Genomic DNA, 19,359 nt, shown 5'->3' on the forward strand with positions numbered 1-19,359 from the left:
CTCCTTAGATTTTGTACATAAAGACAATCTTTTAATACAATAATTCCTTCTCTAAAAACTAACTCAACGGTTCCTATTGCCATGGCTGCAACTGTTGCAGATGTCTCCAAGTAGAGTGTAACTTCTCCATCACTCAGCCTTCTGCTTAACTTGAACCCCTGCAGTGAGTTACATGCATGAGTTGAAGCCCCAGAGTCAATACACCAAGACGCAGAAGCTACCAATAAAATGGTTTCTATAACACAAGTTTCAAAATTACCTTTCTTGGATTCCAGGTAGGCAGGATAGTTCTATTTCTAGTGGTCGGTTTTCTTGCAAAAGTGACAGGCATCTGATGCCTTGTCCTTCTTCTGCTTCTTACCCTTAGTGGCTTTCTTCTGAGGCTTCTTTGCCTTCCCCTTTCTCTTGCCTGTCTTGCTGGATTCAACAAGCATAGCTACAAGCTCATCCTTTATAATCAGTTCCTCAGCTCTTTGCAACATATTGCTGTGCTCTTGTAAGCTGACATTCAGCTTGTTCGTGTTATAGTTCATGATGAATGGACTAAAGGAAGGAGGCAAAGAATTAAGGATAGCATCTATCTGGGTCGCAAGATCCAACCCGGATCTAAGAGCCTCCAGTTCGTTGTTGTAATCCATCACTCGAAGACAATGGCCATGAACATGATGGCCCTTGGACATCTGTGCGGTCATGAACTGTTTCAAGACCTTCTGCCGAGTAGAACGATTCTGCTCTTCGTACATTGTCCTGAGACTGTCCAATATGTCCTTGGCAAGTTCGATCTGATCGAACTGCCTCTGTATAGGGTTGTCCAATGAGGCAATGATATAGCAACGGGCGAGGGAGTTTTTCTCCTCCCATTCCTGATAGTCTCTCCTTCGGGCCTCAGAAGCCCTATCACCCGAACGTTCCGGGGCAGGATTCTTAGCCACTTTGTCTAACTTTTCAGAATTTTGGACCAGCATAAGGTTCCTGTACCAGTCGGCATAGTTTGGGCCCTTCAACTTGTTGTCATCAAGCAACTTTGCAAAATGTCTGTTTGCCATTTTCTGATAAAAAAGCAAACATCAGTCCACAACCTAATTTGATTCATTTTCATTACATAGATATGGATTTTAATCTACGTTCCATTCCCATTTATTCATCTCTGAGATTTCTCTCCTCTCTCAGTGACGGAGACTATGAGTTGTCTCTGGAAATGTGAGAAATCACATAGGGTTCATGGAGCCAACTGTTTCAGCTGCATAACCCCACCACCTTTCTATGAAGGATCATATCCACTCATCATATGAGTTTTCCCTTTGGCCTCTATCAGACAAGGTTCAGAGTCGTTTTCAGGTAAACCTTTCTGTCCACTGAGTGCTTACCCATCATATTCGTGAACGCCAAGGTACCGTGAGAGAGTTCCCATTTTCTGGTGAACCCTCTCCCACATCGGTCTATGATGCCCTTATCATCTTATGAAACACTCAGACAAGCTCAATAGCAAATGGATAACCCATTTTCTGGTGTGTTTCCTCATTATTGAAGGACCCATCCTCATGCTAATGATGGAAGGCCTTTAGAGAGTTCATCATATGAATCTCCCTATCACATGCACTCATATTAGCTGGAGGGAACAATTAATTACGCCCTAGTTTGATCTAGGTCAAACCAAAGTGGCTCCCACTAACTTTCATAAAGCCAGATTTTGATGGGCCCAAATCGGCTAGGGTTTTGCACGTAAACTCTCGATTAGGTGCAGGGCCCACCATTGAGGGAGGTCATCCAATGACCAAAAGGGGCACCATGGCAATGATGTGCATTCAGCCATGGTGTGCGTAAAAGCAACTATCGATTCAGCATGGGCCAAGTACTTATGGCCCATGTACGTAGCACATCACACATCCATACATCACATGCAAGGAAAAAATTGATCCAATCAATTAATTATCTGTAAAGCCCATTTGAAGCCCATTTTAATCCATAATATTAACCATTAATATTATCTAGGTATATGGGCCGAATTAGGGTTCATGGGTTCGGCCCATATAGCTTTGTCCGCAGAGTGGGCTTTTAGCAGTTTTAACAATTTAAAACTGGGCCTTTACAGGTTGGGCCGAGTTAAGCATTTAATTAATTATCAATCCTCAGGCCCATTAGTGGGAAAAAAGGGCTGATAATCAACCTTGATCGAACCCTAGATTTGGTCCAAACAATTTGAACCAATCTTGGTTCGAATGGGTCTATGGTTTGATCTTTATTTAAATCTTTAATTCAAGAAAATAATCTAAAATTAAATACTGATAAAAGAAAACCAATAATCAATCAAACAGGGCTGTTCACACAATCCATCCTGCAAAACAGAGGTTAGATCATAGTTTGCAGTTTCATAAACTGCAAATCGTAGATTGCGATTCTCCCATCTGCAAAATCTCCTTCTCTGCGCCGCCATCTTCGATCCAAAATAAAATAAATAGAAATCCTAATTTCTATTAATAATTACATCAGAACGAATACCTATACATTCAGTCTAAAAATAAAAAAAATTATTTTACATACCAAATGTAATAAAATAATCCAGAAACTGGAAAAAAATGCAGGTTCCCTACGCATATCAAGAATTCGGTCTCCTCTTGTACAAACAGCCCATAAATCAAGAAAATCAAAAAGAACAATTCTAAATAATAATAAGATTTATGAAAAAATAATTTCAGATTATTCGCCCATAAATTTTGGGACAATTTCCCAAAACCCTTTATCAATGCAAATCGGGTAGAACACCTTCTGCCCATTTGTGTAGGTTCAGATCTGAAACAAATTGGTTCAAGATTTGAACCATGGCTCTGATACCAGGAAGGGATGAGAGATCCATCGTATGGACGCCCATATCTTGCGGAATAAAGTGGGCGAATTTCAAAAATTTCTCTCCCTTTCAACTGGGAATCGTATTCCCTATTTAGAAAATCACATTTTCAATGATCAATCTTGAACCATAAACTGAACCAGATCTGAACAAGAACAATAGTAGAGGATTATACCAGATACGGAGAAGTAATATCTCCCAATGGAGGTGTTTACGCTCAAGGAAGGATCCAAAGACTACTCCCACTAAAGATGGCGTAGTGCAGGATGGAGCAGAATCAGCAGTGTTCTTCTCCAAGAACCTAGTCCTTCGCAAGAATTAGCAGGATGGCACGTGAGCAAAGCTTCCTATCAGTCCTTTCACAAAGAACTGATATCAAGATCAAATCATGACTTTTCCCACTCAGTTGGAGATTGAACAGGCAATGTAGGCAGCAAGAAAGAATTCTGTAGGGTTGCTTAATTCTTCCTTCTGTGATTTCAGCTCTCTAGAGGATGTGAGAATGTCTCTGTAAAAGGCTACCAACCCCTTCCTTCTAATGTAACCCTAAAAGATCAGATCCTAATCTCATTAGGAGTTGTTGATCCAAATCATAATTGGATCAGCCAATCCTTTAGGTGATAAGGATAAATCCTTATCTTATCTGCAGATTTGATCAACCTTCTCCTAATCTCATTAGGAGGTTTCCATATCTGAATCACATCCAGATCTGGACTCTCTGAGTGGAAAGGGTTAAGACCCTATCCTATCTACTGATCAATTCCCAGAATTCGCCCCATATTTAACTTCTTAAATTAGCCCACTTCGAAATGGGCTTTAGACCCAATAAGTTTATGTGCTCACTTAGCCTTCCTAACTACTGCCCAGTTGGACTTCCTTGTATGGCGTGGGGCCCAAGCATTGATCTACACATCATCCACATGGGTTCAGCCCAGCCTTTATTATAAGACCTGGCCGAATACACTGTTATGGACAGTGCACCCCTTGAAACCCATCTGATGGGCTCTATGGGCCCAACACTTACCCTAAGTGGTCGCTGGGCCAAGCCACCTTGTAACACCCAAGGATTGTGGGCAGATGCAAGATTAGCCCATCAGGCATTATCCTTAATGGTCTTACACTTAACCTCTCAGCTACAAGGAACAGTGCTGCACTCTCAGATTATATGGATCCCGGGAATTAAAACCTTTTGCAAACATTTTAGAAACCATAATATATATATACTTTTATACATCTCATATAAAATATATTTTGCAAAACAAATCTCAACGATTGAAATTGGCTACCGGTAGCCTTGGTTTCCATCAGAGAGAGTGCATCCCCGATCATTACCTTTGTCCGACAAAGGGGCTGATCCTGTCACTATGATCACCCACTCAGATACATTCTCAAACAGTCCCAACATACCCAGGTTTTAACCCCCGCTAAGGATTTCACTGATTGGTACATCATAGACAGCCCAATCCGACACGTAGTGTAGTATCATAATCGAGTCTAGGGGTCGGGTGTAACTTTCCAGTTTTGCCCATTAATCACCAAGGTCAAGGGCAATACTGGAAATCTGGTCTGGTTCAAAGATTCAATTGATCCTACACTGCATGTGCCTAGGGTCTCACCCTGGCGGTTGAGACAGGCCACCCCAACCGACTTTGTGGCACATCAGTGTCAGTCTTATCAGGATACGTCTGCCCAGACCGACGCACTGGCTGTGAACATTCTAAACTAACACGAGTCTCATTAAGTGTCTAGTTTAAGGGTATTACACAGAAACATACCAAGGGAACATGAATCAAATATGTACTTTTATTCATTTACAATAAACTCATAATGTACATCATTTTGATTGAAGCTAAGGGCATACAAAACTATAACACTTCGGGCCCTGATTTGACTTTGATCCAGGCCAAATCTGCGAAAGCCCAAAACATGAAATTTGTGGATTTTTCTCGTATCTATCTAGTAGGTCTTGAATCAGCCCAATCGGAGTTTGGATACAAGAGTTATGCCCAGATTACTGAATGGTGCCGAAACTGTGAAAAATAATCCGACTTGCCTTTCTTTGCTCCTGATGCCTTTTTCATGCCCTGAACCAAAATACAAGAAATATGAGTCCAATTAAGTACTAATTAAATATGCAAGACAGAATATTTGGGGATAAAAATGTGAAAAATTCTACTCTCATCCACTGCCTATCTGGGTTCGCACCGATTCTTGAGAGTGAGAGTGAGGAGAGAAGATAGAAGATAAAGACTGAAGAGAGGGAATAAGAAAGGGTTATTCGGCTACGGTTTAGAATAGGTTACGCTTGGTCGGGCCGGGATTTTGTGGCAAATGCCAAGCCCAGCCTATAAAATAGTCGGGCTCGAGCTTTTATACCCGAGGTCAAGCCCACGGGTTAATATCTATGCGCTTGCCCGTCCAGGGGTCGGGCCGGCCCATCGGACTACCCGGCCCATGAACAAATCTAGATGTGATGTGACGTTCTGATGGGCCATTGGGGGAAAACTCCAGCAAAGTCATCATGGTTGACGATGCAGGCGCACATGGCCTTAACCAGTAGCATGCGCCTGTGTGGCAGGCGGTAGCGCTCAGGACTGATCCAATGAGGGCGTGTAGAGCAGATGTCGACATGCAAAGCAAAACCAATGGTGCGACCGCATACGGTGGCCTTGGATGGATGCGCCCCACAGGAAAGGACCACATCTTGACTGCCTGAGCCCATTTATCTCTAAGCGGCCTCAAGTATAAATAGGGAGCAACCCCCTCCAATTAAACATCCAGAATCTAGACCTAAGAACACTAAGAACTCTCCAGTTTCCTTTGTGGCCTCGTCTAAGTGTTCCCACCTCAGGCCTCGTCCACCTCGTGTTGCACCCGAACTAACTTGATCGTTGGAGTCTCTGCCTCAGGTACCTACCCGAGGCCTACCAGCTCTCGGCCACCATAGGCCTCGGACTACTCAGTCATGCCTCAGCTCGGAAGCGAATTGACAGTGTTGCCCTTAACCCATTCTAGGTGGCTACGATTAACAAGGTTGCCCTTAGCATGCCTCGGCTCGAGAACGTTGCTAAGACTTCCCTCAACTAAATTTGCACTCTCTTAAACTTAAAGAACTAACTCCTAAGGTTGCCCTTAGCATCGGCGAATTCAAGAGTTCTTTCTTTCTCTTTATTTGCTTTAATTCTTCCATCATGAACTGGTTTGTTTCTTGCTAGGACTGTGGAAAGCGTAACCATGATAATAAATATATTTTTATCTCTATGATTTTTCAAGATTGTGATTTCCATATAGTCTATGAATTAATTGCTTAATGCGATTAGGAGTGGCCATCTCTTAATTGATTCGATGTATATGAATGAATGGGAGAGGAATTTATATACTTGACCACATAATTCATGGTGTTAATTGAAAGGTATATAGGGATATATACACATGATTCATCTGAATATTTGAGTTTTTCTTGCACTTAATGCATTTCTATTATTGAGAACTCTAGTCGAGGGATCGAGGGGTTACTTGATAGAAATATGATTAATATATCTTGGGAAAGAATATTAAATAAAATTGGGAAAAACTTTAGCTTATGGGAATAACAGTTAATCTTGGTTAATCGAACCCTTCAATATTCATTACATTGGTTAGGTGGACCAAAGGTCCTAGCGATTTCATCATTTGCATATTCGATTAGTGATCACCCTTGCTTTTATTTTCTTTGCTCCAGTTTTATTATCAGTAGTTCTTGCTCAATTCCAAATTTTGATTGTCCAAATAATTAGGGAAAACTGTGATTCTAATACTTATTTTGTTAAATCCCCGTGGGAACGATATTATTATACTACTTGATAACTAGTACACTTCCTAGGGTTATATATTTACAGCTATCATCATGGAGGCCCAAAGAAGAAGAGAATAAATGGAGATGGCCACAACAACAACAACAACAAGGACAACAAGACGCCACCGGCCTTGGCCCTGGCTTACAGCAAGTACACGCCACTCAACTCCACCCGAAAGTAGATCCTCATGCAAATAGGGAAAGAGGAGTATGTGAAGTGGGTAGAGAAGATGAAGAGGAACTCAAGAGGGGAAACCCGAAGAAGTACTGCAAACATCACCACGGCACCGGCCATGACACTGAGGTCTGCTATGAGTTGAAGAATGAAATCGAGTCCCTCATCCTCATAATAACAGCAATAGTAGCAGCAGCAACAGTTAGCCGATGTCGTAGACGTCATCGTTGGGGGCATGACCTCAGGTGGAGCCTCGGCCTTGGCCCATAAGGCCTACACCAGGTAGTTGAACACCCATGGGTTGACTCCCAAGAAGCCGAAGCAGAGTGAAGCCCTTGCATTCACAAATGAAGACTTGAAGGGGATATCGGTCCCCCATGAGGACGCGGTCGTTGTGCCTGCCATCGTCACAAATTTTATGGTGAAGAGGATATTGGTGGATAGAGGCTCCTTGGCCGACATCCTGTTCTATGACACATTCAAAATAATGAAGCTGGAGCCCGAGCGCCTCCAACACGCCAACGTACCACTCATCGGATTCTCCAAAACTGTGGTCAAACCGGAGGGAAGAATCACCCTACTAGTCACGGTAGGGACAGAACCTCGGTAGGTGATGAGGATGAACGAGTTCCTAGTCGTGAGGATCGTCTCCCCTTACAATGCCATTATTGGAGGGCCGACCCTCCATGCACTAAAGGCAGCCATCTCCTTCTACCGCCTCGCCCTCAAATTCCCCATTGAGTATGGCGTCGAAGTCGTTCGGGGGGACCACCAAGTCGTCCATCAGTTTACCCTTCTTCTGGGCCATCAAGAAGATAAAAGACTTTCAATGGATGGAAGATTGCCAGCATGCCTTTGAAGAACTCAACTCTTACCTCGCCTCGCCACCCCTCCTTACCCGGCCAACCCCAGGAGACGTGCTGTACTTGTATCTCTTGACAAGAGATGAGGCCATCAGTTCGGTGCTGATCAGACAAGATGGAGCGCAAAGACCAATTTACTATGTCAACAAGGTCCTTTGCGATGCCGAGACCCAGTACCCCGAGGTAGAAAAACTAGTCTTCACCCTCGTGGTTTCAGCTAGGAAGCTCAAGCCATATTTCCAAACCCACACCATCACGGTCTTCATGAACCAACCTCTTAAGGCTGTCCTATCTAGTGGCCGGTCTTCTTGCAGAAGTGACAGGCATCCGATGCTTTGTCTTTCTTCTGCTTCTTGCTTTTAGTGGCTTTCTTCTGAGGCTTCTTTGCCTTCCTCTTTCTCTTGCCTGTCTTGCCAGATTCAACAAGCATGGCTACAGGCTCATCCTTTTTAATCAGTTCTTCAGCTCTTTGCAACATATTGCTGAGCTCTTGTAAGCTGATATTCAGCTTGTTCATGTTATAGTTCATGATGAACGGATTAAAGGAAGGAGGCAAAGAGTTAAGGATAGCATCTATCTGGGTTGCAAAGTCCAGCCCGGATCCAAGAGCCTCCAGTTCATTGATGTATCCCATCATCCAAAGACAATGGTCGTGAACTTGTTGGCCCTTGGACATTTGTGTGGTCATTAACTGTTTCAAGACCTTTTGTAGAGTAGAACGATTCTGCTCTTCATACATCGTCCTGAGACTGTCCAATATGTCCTTGGCAAGTTCGATCTAATTGAACTGCCTCTGTATCGGATTGTCCAGCGAGGCAATGATGTAACACCGGGCAAGGGAGTTTTTCTCCTCCCATTCTTGATAGTCTCTCCTTCGGGCCTCAGAAGCCCTATCTCCCGGACGCTCCGGGGCAGGATTCTTTGCTACTTTATCAAGTTTTTCAGAAGCAAGGACCAGCATAAGGTTTCTATACCAGTCAGCATAGTTTGGGCCCTTCAACTTGTTGTCATCAAGTAGCTTTGCAAAAGATCCGTTTGCCATTTTCTGATAAAAGAGCAAACATCAGTCCACGACCTAATTTGATTCATGTTCATTTCATAGATATGGATTTTAATCTACGATCCATTTCCATTTATTCGTCTCTGAGATTTCCCTCCTTTCTCAGTGACGGAGACTACGGGTTATCTCTAGAAATGTGGGAAATCACATAGAGTGCATGAGGCCAACTGTTTCAGCTGCATAACCCCACCACCTTTCTGTGAAGGATCATATCCACTCATCATATGAGTTTTCCCTTTGGCCTCTGTCAGACAAGGTTCAGAGCCGTTTTCAGGTAAACCTTTCTATCCAGTGAGTGCTTACCCATCATGTTCGTGAACGCCAAGGTACCGTGAGAGAGTTCCCATTTTCTGGTGAAGCCCTTCCCACATTGGTCTATGACGCCCCTATCATCTTATGAAACACTTAGACAAGCCCAACAGCAAATGGATAGCCCATTTTCTGGTGCGTTTCCTCATTACTGAAGGACCCATCCTTGTGCTAATGATGGAAGGCCTTTAGAGAGTTCATCATATGAATCTCCCTATCACATGCACTCATATTATCTGGAGGGAACTGATAATTACGCCCTAGTTTTATCTTTAGGTCAAACCAAAGTGGCTCCCACTGACTTTCATAAAGCCAGATTTTGGTGGGCCTAAATCGGCTAGGGTTCCGCACGAGGCCTCATGATGAGGTGTGGGGCCCACCACTGAGGGAGGTCATCCAATGACCAAAAGGGACACCATGGCAATGATGTGCATTCAGCCATGGTGTGCGCAAGAGCCACTGTCGATTGAGCATGGGCCAAGTACTTATGGCCCATGTACGTAGCACATCACACATCCACACATCTTATGTAGGGATAAATTGATCCAATCAATTAATTATCTGTAAAGCCCATTTGCAGCCCATTTTAAATCCATAATATTAACCATTAATATTATTCAGGTATATGGGCCTAACAGTTCAACCCATATAGCTTTATGTGTTAAGTGGGCTTTTAGCAGTTTTAACTATTTAAAACTGGGCCTTTACAGGTTGGGCCGAATTAACTATTTAATTAAACATCAATCCTCAGGCCAATTAGTGGGAAAACTAGGGCTGACTTTCAGCCTTGATTAAACCCTAGATTTGGTCCAAACAGTTTGAACCAATCTTGGTTCGAATGGGTCTAGGGTTTGATTTCTAATTAAATCTTTAATTCAAGAAAATAATCTGAAATTAATTACTGATAAAAGAAAAACAACAATCAATCAATCAGGGCTGTTCGTACAATCCATCCTGCAAAACAGAGGTTAGATCACAGAATGCAGTTTATAAACTGCAAATCGCAAATAGCGATTCTCCCATCTGCGAAATCTTCTTCTTTGCGATTTCTCCCTTTCTGCACCGCCATCTTCGATCCAAAATAAAATTAAATAGAAATCCTATTTCTATTAATTATTACATCAGATCGAATGCCTATACATTGAGCCTAAAAATAAAAAAAAAAATTATTTACAGACCAAATGTAATAAATAAATCAGGAAACTGCAAATCTTGCAGGTTCCCTGCGCAAACCAAGATTTCGATCTCCTCTTGTACGAACAGCCCATAAATCAAGAAAATCATAAAGAATAATTCTAAATAATAATCAGATTTATATAAAATTAATTTCAGATTATTCGCCCATTAATTTTGGGAAAAAATTCCCAAAAACCCATATCTGCGCAAATTGGGTAGAACAACTTCTGTCCATTTGCGCAGGTTCAGATCTGAAACAAGATGGTTCAAGATTTGAACCTGGCTCTGATACCACTGAAGGGGAGGAGAGATCCATCCTATGGATGCCCAAAGATTGCGGAATAAGGGGCGAAGTTCAAAATTTTTGTTTTTTTTTTTTCTCCCCTCAACTGGGAATTGTATTCCCTATTTAGAAAATCGTATTTTCAAGAATCAATCTTGAACCATAAACTGAACCAGATCTGAACCAAAAATAATGGGAGAGGATTATACCTGATACAGAGAAGTAATATCTCCCAATGGAGGTGTTCACGCCCAAGGAAGGATCCAAAGACTGCTCCCACTGAAGATGGCGCAGTGTAGGGTGGAGCAGAATCAGCAACGTTCTTCAAAAGAACTTGATCCTACGTAAGGATCAACTGGACGACATGAGTACAGCTCCAACCAATCTTTTCACAAAAGATTGAAATCAAGATCCAATCTTGATTGCTCCCTAGAACTGGAGATCGAACTGAAGGAATGGCAATAGCAGGAAGGTGGCGGCAGGAGAGAATTCGCAGTATATAGAAATCTCTCAATCTCTCTTTCTTCAAAGAGAAGAATGCTGTTGATCTTGTTCTCTTTTGAGGCTGCCGCCCCCTTCCCCTTTTATAATCTTAAAGGGATCAGCTCCTAATCAGATTAGGAGCTGCTAATCCAAATCATATTTGGGTTAGAAGTCCCTAAGGGATAACCCTTATCTTATCTGCAGATCAGATCAGCTGTCTCCTAATCTAATTAGGAGGTTTCCAGATCTAAATCTCATTTAGATCTTGGATTCTCTGAGTGGATAGGGTCTAAGCCCAATCCTTTTAGCTGACCCTCTTAAGAATTCGCCCCCTTTAAATGACTGATCAAATCAGCCCAGTTCAAAATGGGCTTAAGGCCCATTTAAGGTTATGTACTCAAAAGGCTTCCAAATTGCTACCCAGTTGGGCTTCCTTGTATGGCGTGGGACCCAAGCATTGATCTACACATCAGCCACATGGTTTTGGCCCAGCCTTTGTTACAAGGCCTGGCCAAATACACTGTTAATGACAGTGCACCCCCTGAAACCCATCAAATGGGCTCTATGGGCCCAACACTTACACTAAGTGGTCCCTGGCCCAAGCCACCTTGTAACACCCAGGGACTGTGGGCAGATGCAAGATTAGCCCATCAGGTATTATCCTCAATGGTCTTACACTTAACCTCACAGCCCATAATGATCATACACTGCCCGACAAGAGAGGACCTCTCCCTCGGCTACAAGGAACAGTGTTGCACTCTCCACTTATATGGATCGTGGGAATTAAAACCTTTTGCAAACATTTTAGAAACCATAATATATATACTTTTATATCTCATATAAAATATATTTTGCAAAACAAATCTCAACGGTTGAAATCGGCTGCCGGCAGTCTTGGTTTCCATCAGTGAGAGTGCATCCCCGATCATTACCTTTGTCCGACAAAGGGGCTGATCCTGTCACTATGATCACCCACAGATGAATTCTCGGACTGTCCCAACATACCCAGGTTTTGACCCCCGCTAAGGATCTCACTGATTGGTACATCAAAGACAGCCCAATCCGACACCTAGTGCAGTATCATAATCGAGTCTAGGGGTCGGGTGTAACTTTCCAGTTTTGCCCATCAATCTCCAAGGTCCAGGGCAATACTGGAAATCTGGTCCAGTTCATAGATTCAATGAATCCTACACTGTATGTGCCTAGGGTCTCACCCTGGCAGCTGAGACAGGCCACCCCAACCGACTTGGTGGCACCACAGTGTCAACCTTGTCAGGATAGGTCTCTCCAGACCGACCCACTGGCTGTGAACATTCTAAACTAACACGAGTCTCATTAAGTGTCCAGTTTAAGGGTTTTACACAGAAACATACCAAGGGAACATGAATCAAATATGCATCTTTATTCATTTACAATAAACTCATAAAGTACATCATTCTGATTGAAGCTAAGGGCATACAAAACTGTCTAACAGAATGGAATTTCAAATAATACTCAGGAAACCCACAAACCAAAATGCTTCAATTATAAAATTAAAACTAAAATGGTTTCTGACCTATTTAGATCATGAAGCAATATACCTTCTAAATCAGATAACTGACGCAGCTCCAACACAATAGTTAGAGATGAATTGGCAAAAACAATTCAAAATGCAAATCATCAAGCAAATCTTAGCAATTCACCTCCAAAGAGCATGATGGCATTCAATTGAGAGATTCTCGAGTTCCTTAAGCTTATGTGCTAGAGTGGCATCAAGGTCCCAGCATTTCTCCTCCCAATCGTTCCTCGCAAGCTCTGTCTCCGCAATATCTCTTTCCATAGCATGGAGCTTCCTCTTCATCCTCTCCGCATCCCTAGCATTCACAGTCAGTGCATCAACCCTCTTCTCCGTCTCCTCATTCTCCTCAGAAATCCTCTTATTCTCCTAGAGTTTGGCGTCCAATTCCTTCTCCTAATCCTTCAAAGTCTTCTCCACCATCACAATTGTGTTAGTGAGATCCTCAACAATTGTGTGAAACTTCTGCACATCCTTCTCCAACATAGATTTATCTTTCTCAAGCACCTCCCTCTCGGACGGCCCTAACCTCAATGCTTCAAGTTGGGCTTCAAGATTAGCCACTTCTTTCCCCAACGACTTAACTTTCTCAGCCGCGGCATCCCTCTCTTGTTCCATTTGTCTATTGAATTCATTATCGAGATCTTCAACACCATCATTGTCACCGTAGATGTAGAGCGAGTAGCAATTTACGATGTCAATAAGAACCCTATTATCTCAGAAGAGTGAATTTGTCGTCATTGTTGAAGAAGACATGATGTGATCGTTGTAGAGCACAAGCTCAACGAGCCAGTGAATGAAGGCAAGAAGGTAAGGCCAGGAGTGAAGAGTGTCGGGAGCTTTGAGGGCGGATTTTGTTGAGTTTGAAGGGGCAATTGAGGTGTTTGAGGAGAAGAGGAAGATCTTCTTCGAGTTTGAAAGAGGGCCAATTGAGGCGAGTGAAGAGAAAGCGAATGGTGTCAGTGATGTCTTTGGCAGAGGGGAGAGGGGGCTTGAGGACAGTGGAGGAGGAGTGGAAAGCGAGGTAAGCATTGATGACGTGGATGGCGGAGGCCTGATGGGCGCGATCGGTAATGGGGCCAGGGGTGGCGCGACCTATCCGGATGGAAGAGTTGGAGGGGCGGCTGCTGCAGAAACTGGTGTCGGAGTCTCGGTTAAGAATGGTGCTTAAATGGAGAGTGTCGATCGATATTGCAGAGAGTCCTTTGGGCATCTCCGCCCACCAATGGCTCCTCTCATTTCTCTCCGTCTCTCGCTTCTAGTTCAGTGACTTCTGTCTGTTCGTATTCGTCTCTCTTTTAGTCTTTCCTGCTTGTTTGTCTTACTCCCCTCTTTTAGGTAAATTACAAAATACTCCCCCAAATATGCGTCAATAGAAATTACCCCCTGAACACAAAGATTCTCTCAACTTTCACTTTGCCACAAATGCCCCCTTGGCCTTGGAGTAGACCTATTCATGGGCCGAGTAGCCCAATGGCCCAGTTAGGTTTGGCCAGTTATAAGTTGGGTTTGGTCATAATTTTAGGCATGTGGGTTTGGGCTTGGGCCTAAGACACCAAACCTAACTTTTTTTCGGACCGGGCTTGGGCTTTCTCGAAAAAGCCTGGCCCAAGCCCAAGCCCGACATGATACTATATATTAAATAATAAAATATATATATTATTTAATAAAATATATATATATATACATATTTTTTTCTTTGCCCTTCTTCTCTTTGTTTTTTCAAGTAATAGTAAGATCTTTATTATTTTTTAGTTTCGAAGGTTTTTAATATAAATAAAACAATTTTTATTGAATAAAAAAAAGAAAAAAAATATGTTTTCAAATTTCTATCCAGGCTTGGGCTTCGAGCTTTAATATGAGGGTCGGACTCGGGCTCAAGACCTAGGCCTAATGGTCCGGTCGAGCTCAGGCTTGGGCCTGAATTCTTTATGTTGATTCATACACAAAGCCTAGCCCAGGAACAGGTCTATCTTAGAGTTTCGTCTATTTACTTCGAAAAAATTCTCATTCAACTATTTAAAATTTTTAAATATCTAAATTACCCTTTTATTATTTATTTGAATGATTTATGGTTCAATTAATTTTCTAAATATCATATTGAAGTTCTATAGGTTTATATTTCTAACCGGATTCAATATTTAGATAAAATGGTAGAGGTTTCTTTTCAATATATATGTATTTAGGCTATGTTTGGTTTGAAGGAATGAATAATTTTTATATTTTAAGATGAACAAAGACATTCGTGTCAATAAAATAAAACAAGGATTTAAAGAAACTTTTTTGTATGTCAATAAAATGATCCTTGTTGTTATTCTATCTGGTTTCCTTTGGAAAATGAAAGTATTTTGTGTCAATTATGGTTTAAGATAAAATGACAAGAAAAATAAAAGGGAAAATCTATGATACGGGAAAGACATGGTATCAGAAGAGTTTTGATCAATCAAAACCCACCAATGAATTTTGATAAATAACACTTGATTGACTACCACGTTTATGATACCACTTAATTGGTCAAAAATTTTTAAAATAAAGAAAGTTCAAGTGAATATTTTGATAATTTAATGCGTTTCATCGTCTAACTTAATAGTGAAGGGTATTTGTCTCAAAGTGTAAGTTCACGGGTAATTATCATTGACTGACCTCATAGTACAATGGGTGTTTTTGGTAATTTACACCCTCTTTTGTTTTTTAGTCACACTCAGTTAAGCAAAATTAGTTTACAAAAAAAAAAAGCAAAATTGATGAAAGAGTTGTATGGCATTTGTAATTAAGCATAGCCTATCCAAGGCCTTGTTGTTTTAACCTGTTTTCAATCTGTAATACCTTCAAAGCAAATGACTTTCAATGTTCTTTTAATACCTCTTATTTTATTAGATTTCAAACATCAGAATGACAATATTTTTATTATTTATTCCCCAATTTCCCTTTGTGCATTTTGTTCATCATTTATTTTTCGTAACATGCTCTTATTATATTAAAACTTTATAATAATAATAATAATAATAGTAATAATAATAATAATAATAACAATAATAATAATAATAATAATAATAATAATAATAATAATTAGAATAATAATAATAATAAAATATTATTTTCATAAAGATAAATATGATTAAAATCATTATTATTATTTATTAAATTAACAATTATATTATTATTGTTATTAAAATAATAATAATTAGTTACTATTTTATTTATTTATTTATTATCTCATTAGATTATTAATATTTAATTGTTTAATTATTTAATATTTTTCTATTATCATTATTTTTAACTATTGTTATTGTTTTAATTATTCAATCATAATAATTAAGTATTTTATCATTTAATTACTTACTATTAAAATAATAATATAATATTATTTAATTATTACCATTATTTTTATTAATTTCTCAATATTAACTTTATTTTAAAATTGATTATTAATATCAATTATATAAGGGCACAGAACCCCAAAGTACAACACATGAGAACACACTACATTTTAGTATCAAAGACTGGCCCTAGGGACATAACTCCAATGCCTCTAACACCGTTCCAGGACTACAAGTTGCCAAAACCCTAGGTCTTACATTCATCTCCTTGTTAATCCAAGCAGCAACAAAGTCCATATTTACAATGTTACATGTAACATATTAAGGCAGGTATACCACTTAACCCAGCCCTTTGACATCCATAGTAATTACAAATTAGGTGTATCAAAGAGGGTGGTGTATTTGAAGGGAGAAGATCCTCTTAAAACAAAAGAAATCATCTTCTTCAATACTTTTGGTGGAGTTTGGGCTCCCATCCGGACAATGCCCATTCGAGAAGCCTTTTTACCTGATCTAATTCGATTTCGATCCATTTACACCCCTAGTCTTCAGTATAACTGTCCGGAATATTAACCGGGACGGTTCTGGTTCCACTTAGATCCAGACCCGACCCGACCCGACCCGATATTCATAAAGAACTATCAGCTTTGGTCGGTGTGGAGCGTTAGTAACCGCCATAAAAAGGCAGCCGTTAGTTGTTGTGATTGTCCGAAGTACTCTCCAACTCCAACTCCAACTCCAACATTTTAGGCTTTTCGGTTGACGACCGGTTTTCTTATTTCTTATTATTGCCGCTTCTACTAATAATCTCTGTATCTGTTACTCTGTTAGTTAAGTCGGTTAAGAATTCCATTCCAGCAGCCGTTTCTACTAATAATCCTATTCCAACTCCAACATTTTAGCCTTCCTTTTCGATTGGCCGGCTGTCTTATTTCCTATTCTTGTCGTTTCAATCACAATCTTATCTGTTACTCGGTTAATTAAGTCGGTTAACAGAGTTTCATTCGAGCACACGTTATTACTCTAAGTAGGATTCTTGTTTTATAAATAGTAAATAGAATCTGCCTCTCACTCTCATTCGCATACACACAGCATCATCAACACTACACTTGGTCCGATTCAACACCGAGAAATCATTACGGTAAGTCTCTTCTCCCTTCCTTTGTTTCTCTTTCTTATCCATTTTCTGTTCCGTTACACTGATTTCTCTTCTCTTCTGTTTATCTGCAGTGCGTGCGTCTGCAACAAACAAAATGGCTATGGTGTTAGCTATTCTTTCCTTCCTTTCAATCTTTTCCTTCACTGTTTCCTTCGGTCAATTAGATGATTACGAGTGGCCTGGACCTGAATATTCCGTTGTGGGAGATCCTGGTATGAGAAATTCTAACCTTAGATTGGCCATAGACTCATGGAACTACTGTAACAAGGTTGGATCTGAAGCTCCTAAGATGGGGAGCCCGGCTGCAGCTGATTGCTTTGATGTCCATCCTAAGACATTCTCTGTTCGGCATAGAGTCACAGAAGCCGATAACAGATTAAGTGTTGGAAAGCCTTTTCCTAGTTCATTCAGGGGACAACATTTGTCTCATCTTAATGACCCAGATTTGTATGCTGTTCAGAAGGAACTGTATCTTGGTTCCAAGTGTGAGGTACATGGGAACGACCTAAGGTTTATTTCTGACTATTATCAGTTTTGGATGATTACTCTTAGAAATGGTAACCTAGACACACATGCTGGATTGTGCCCCAGTAAAGGCAGGAAGGTCGGTCCCTTTGAACATTCAGAAGATGGATTCTCATGTTTTGGAAAGGGGTGTATGAATCAGCCACTTATGTTCCATAACTATACCAGCTTGCAAACTGTTGGAAAGGAGAATTTTCTTAGAGGGAGTTTCTTTGGCACCTATGACTTGGATGTTGATTTTGGTAAAGGAGTAACACGTAACATTTCCTACTACTCTGTATCATGGGAAAAGAAGCTTGGAGAGGACAAGAGTTGGGCTTTTCATCACTTTTTGAGGACATCAGACAAATACCCATCACTAAAGCTCACCCTGAAATCTGATACTGCTGGTGGAAAATTTGGCTATGGTACCAGAGGAATGACTAAGGATGTAAGTATCAATGTGCTGGCATCTTTCTTTATATTTTTTCCATAATTAATTTCTGATTTCTGATCATATTGATTATTTGATCATATAATTTGCAATGATATTTTTTAGTTAGTTAAGAGTTTTAACTTCTTTTGGTTTGTTCTGATATTGCAGCTTACAATTTCACCAGACTTTGAAGTGATTTTCACACTTAATGTGCTCAAGGGAGGAGGTGCAAATAGCCAATTCAACTTGCTAGAGATGAGAAGCTGTTGGCGGAACGAAGGTCTTAGATGCGAAGGCAATAGTAGAATTGATGTAAATCGATACTTCAGAATGATCCTCAGTCCAAACACAACTGCACTGTGTAGCCCTACCAACTTAAAAGCATGTCCTCCGTATCACATTACTCGTGGTGGTTCCCCTCCCATATATCGTAATGACACAGCAAACTTTCCATATGAGGCTTACCATAGTTACTGTGCACCTAGCAATGCTGAACACCTTCAAGAGCTATACCAACTATGCGACCCTTACAGCAATCCAATGCCACAGGAGATTATTAAGATACTACCTCATCCGGTTTGGGAATCATATGGATTCCCAAAGAAGCAAGGAGATGGATGGATCGGTGATTCAAGGAAGTGGAAGCTAAAGGCTGGACAATTGGCATTCACATTACCTTTCTATCAGGATCCAGGGACTGTGCCTATAGATAGGTCTTGGGACTCTATTGGCGTTGGTACAGAGGTTTTCATGAACCCTGATCAAGTTGTAGAATGGACTATCAGTGACTTTGATATCCTGATGCATCCAAGGCCACATGATTAGTAGTTTTTCCTTTTCTTCTATTGTTTTTTGTACATGGTCTAAGGACCAAGTTATAAGTTTGGCAAATGTATGAAGCTTTGAAATTTGATTTTTCTGGTTCGATTCAATTCAATCATTTTATTTATTTGGCTGTTTATGAGGAGTTTGAAAGGCAATCAGAAAGTTTTGTCCATTGTTTTAATTATATGATTGCTAGCTACCCATATAAAATCTTCAAATGGTTTTCCGATGCCAGCCTAGTTTGCTTCTTATGGATTGGTCTGGCTTCTTGTGGTCCAGAGAAATAAAAAAAAAACCAAAGAAGGAAATAATTAGGAAAAGAGATTTACTTAGGTTTGGTTCAGTGGTTTACGATGGTGGTATTGTAATTATATCAATGCGAGTTATTTCTGGCTCATAAATGCTTCCTCCCCCCCCCCCTTCCTTTCCTTTTTTTATCCTTTTTGTCACTAATTTGGGTTAACATAAAATGCTCCTGCTTAAGATAATGGGTAAACTACAGTTTACTCAAAATGATAAACTCAAAAGTAA

The 19,359-nt window shown here is 40.6% G+C and overlaps 1 protein-coding gene and 1 pseudogene across 1 annotated transcript; one reads left to right on the plus strand and one right to left on the minus strand.

The window, feature by feature from the left end:
- Nucleotides 1-12,707: 12,707 nt before the first annotated feature.
- On the minus strand, nucleotides 12,708-17,087 carry LOC104610537 (kinetochore protein NDC80 homolog pseudogene; annotated as a pseudogene).
- LOC148790499 (uncharacterized) lies at nucleotides 16,927-18,962 on the plus strand. Its single transcript, XM_088892137.1, has 3 exons — nucleotides 16,927-17,045; nucleotides 17,135-18,018; nucleotides 18,172-18,962. Exons 2-3 carry the CDS (start codon nucleotides 17,158-17,160, stop codon nucleotides 18,826-18,828), a joined length of 1,518 nt encoding a protein of 505 aa, XP_088748263.1. The 5' UTR covers nucleotides 16,927-17,045; nucleotides 17,135-17,157; the 3' UTR covers nucleotides 18,829-18,962.
- The last annotated feature ends 397 nt before the right edge of the window (nucleotides 18,963-19,359 follow it).

This window comes from Nelumbo nucifera, chromosome 7, assembly GCF_055504915.1.
Source record: "Nelumbo nucifera cultivar China Antique chromosome 7, China Antique-T2T, whole genome shotgun sequence".
Lineage (NCBI taxonomy): Eukaryota > Viridiplantae > Streptophyta > Magnoliopsida > Proteales > Nelumbonaceae > Nelumbo > Nelumbo nucifera.

Excerpts from the sequence above, each read along its gene's own strand:
- LOC148790499 (XM_088892137.1), top strand. The coding sequence starts at position 17,158 with ATGGCTATGGTGTTAGCTATTCTTTCCTTCCTTTCAATCTTTTCCTTC. Across the intron at positions 18,019-18,171 it reads CCAGAGGAATGACTAAGGAT|CTTACAATTTCACCAGACTT; the intron begins GTAAGTATCAAT and ends CTGATATTGCAG.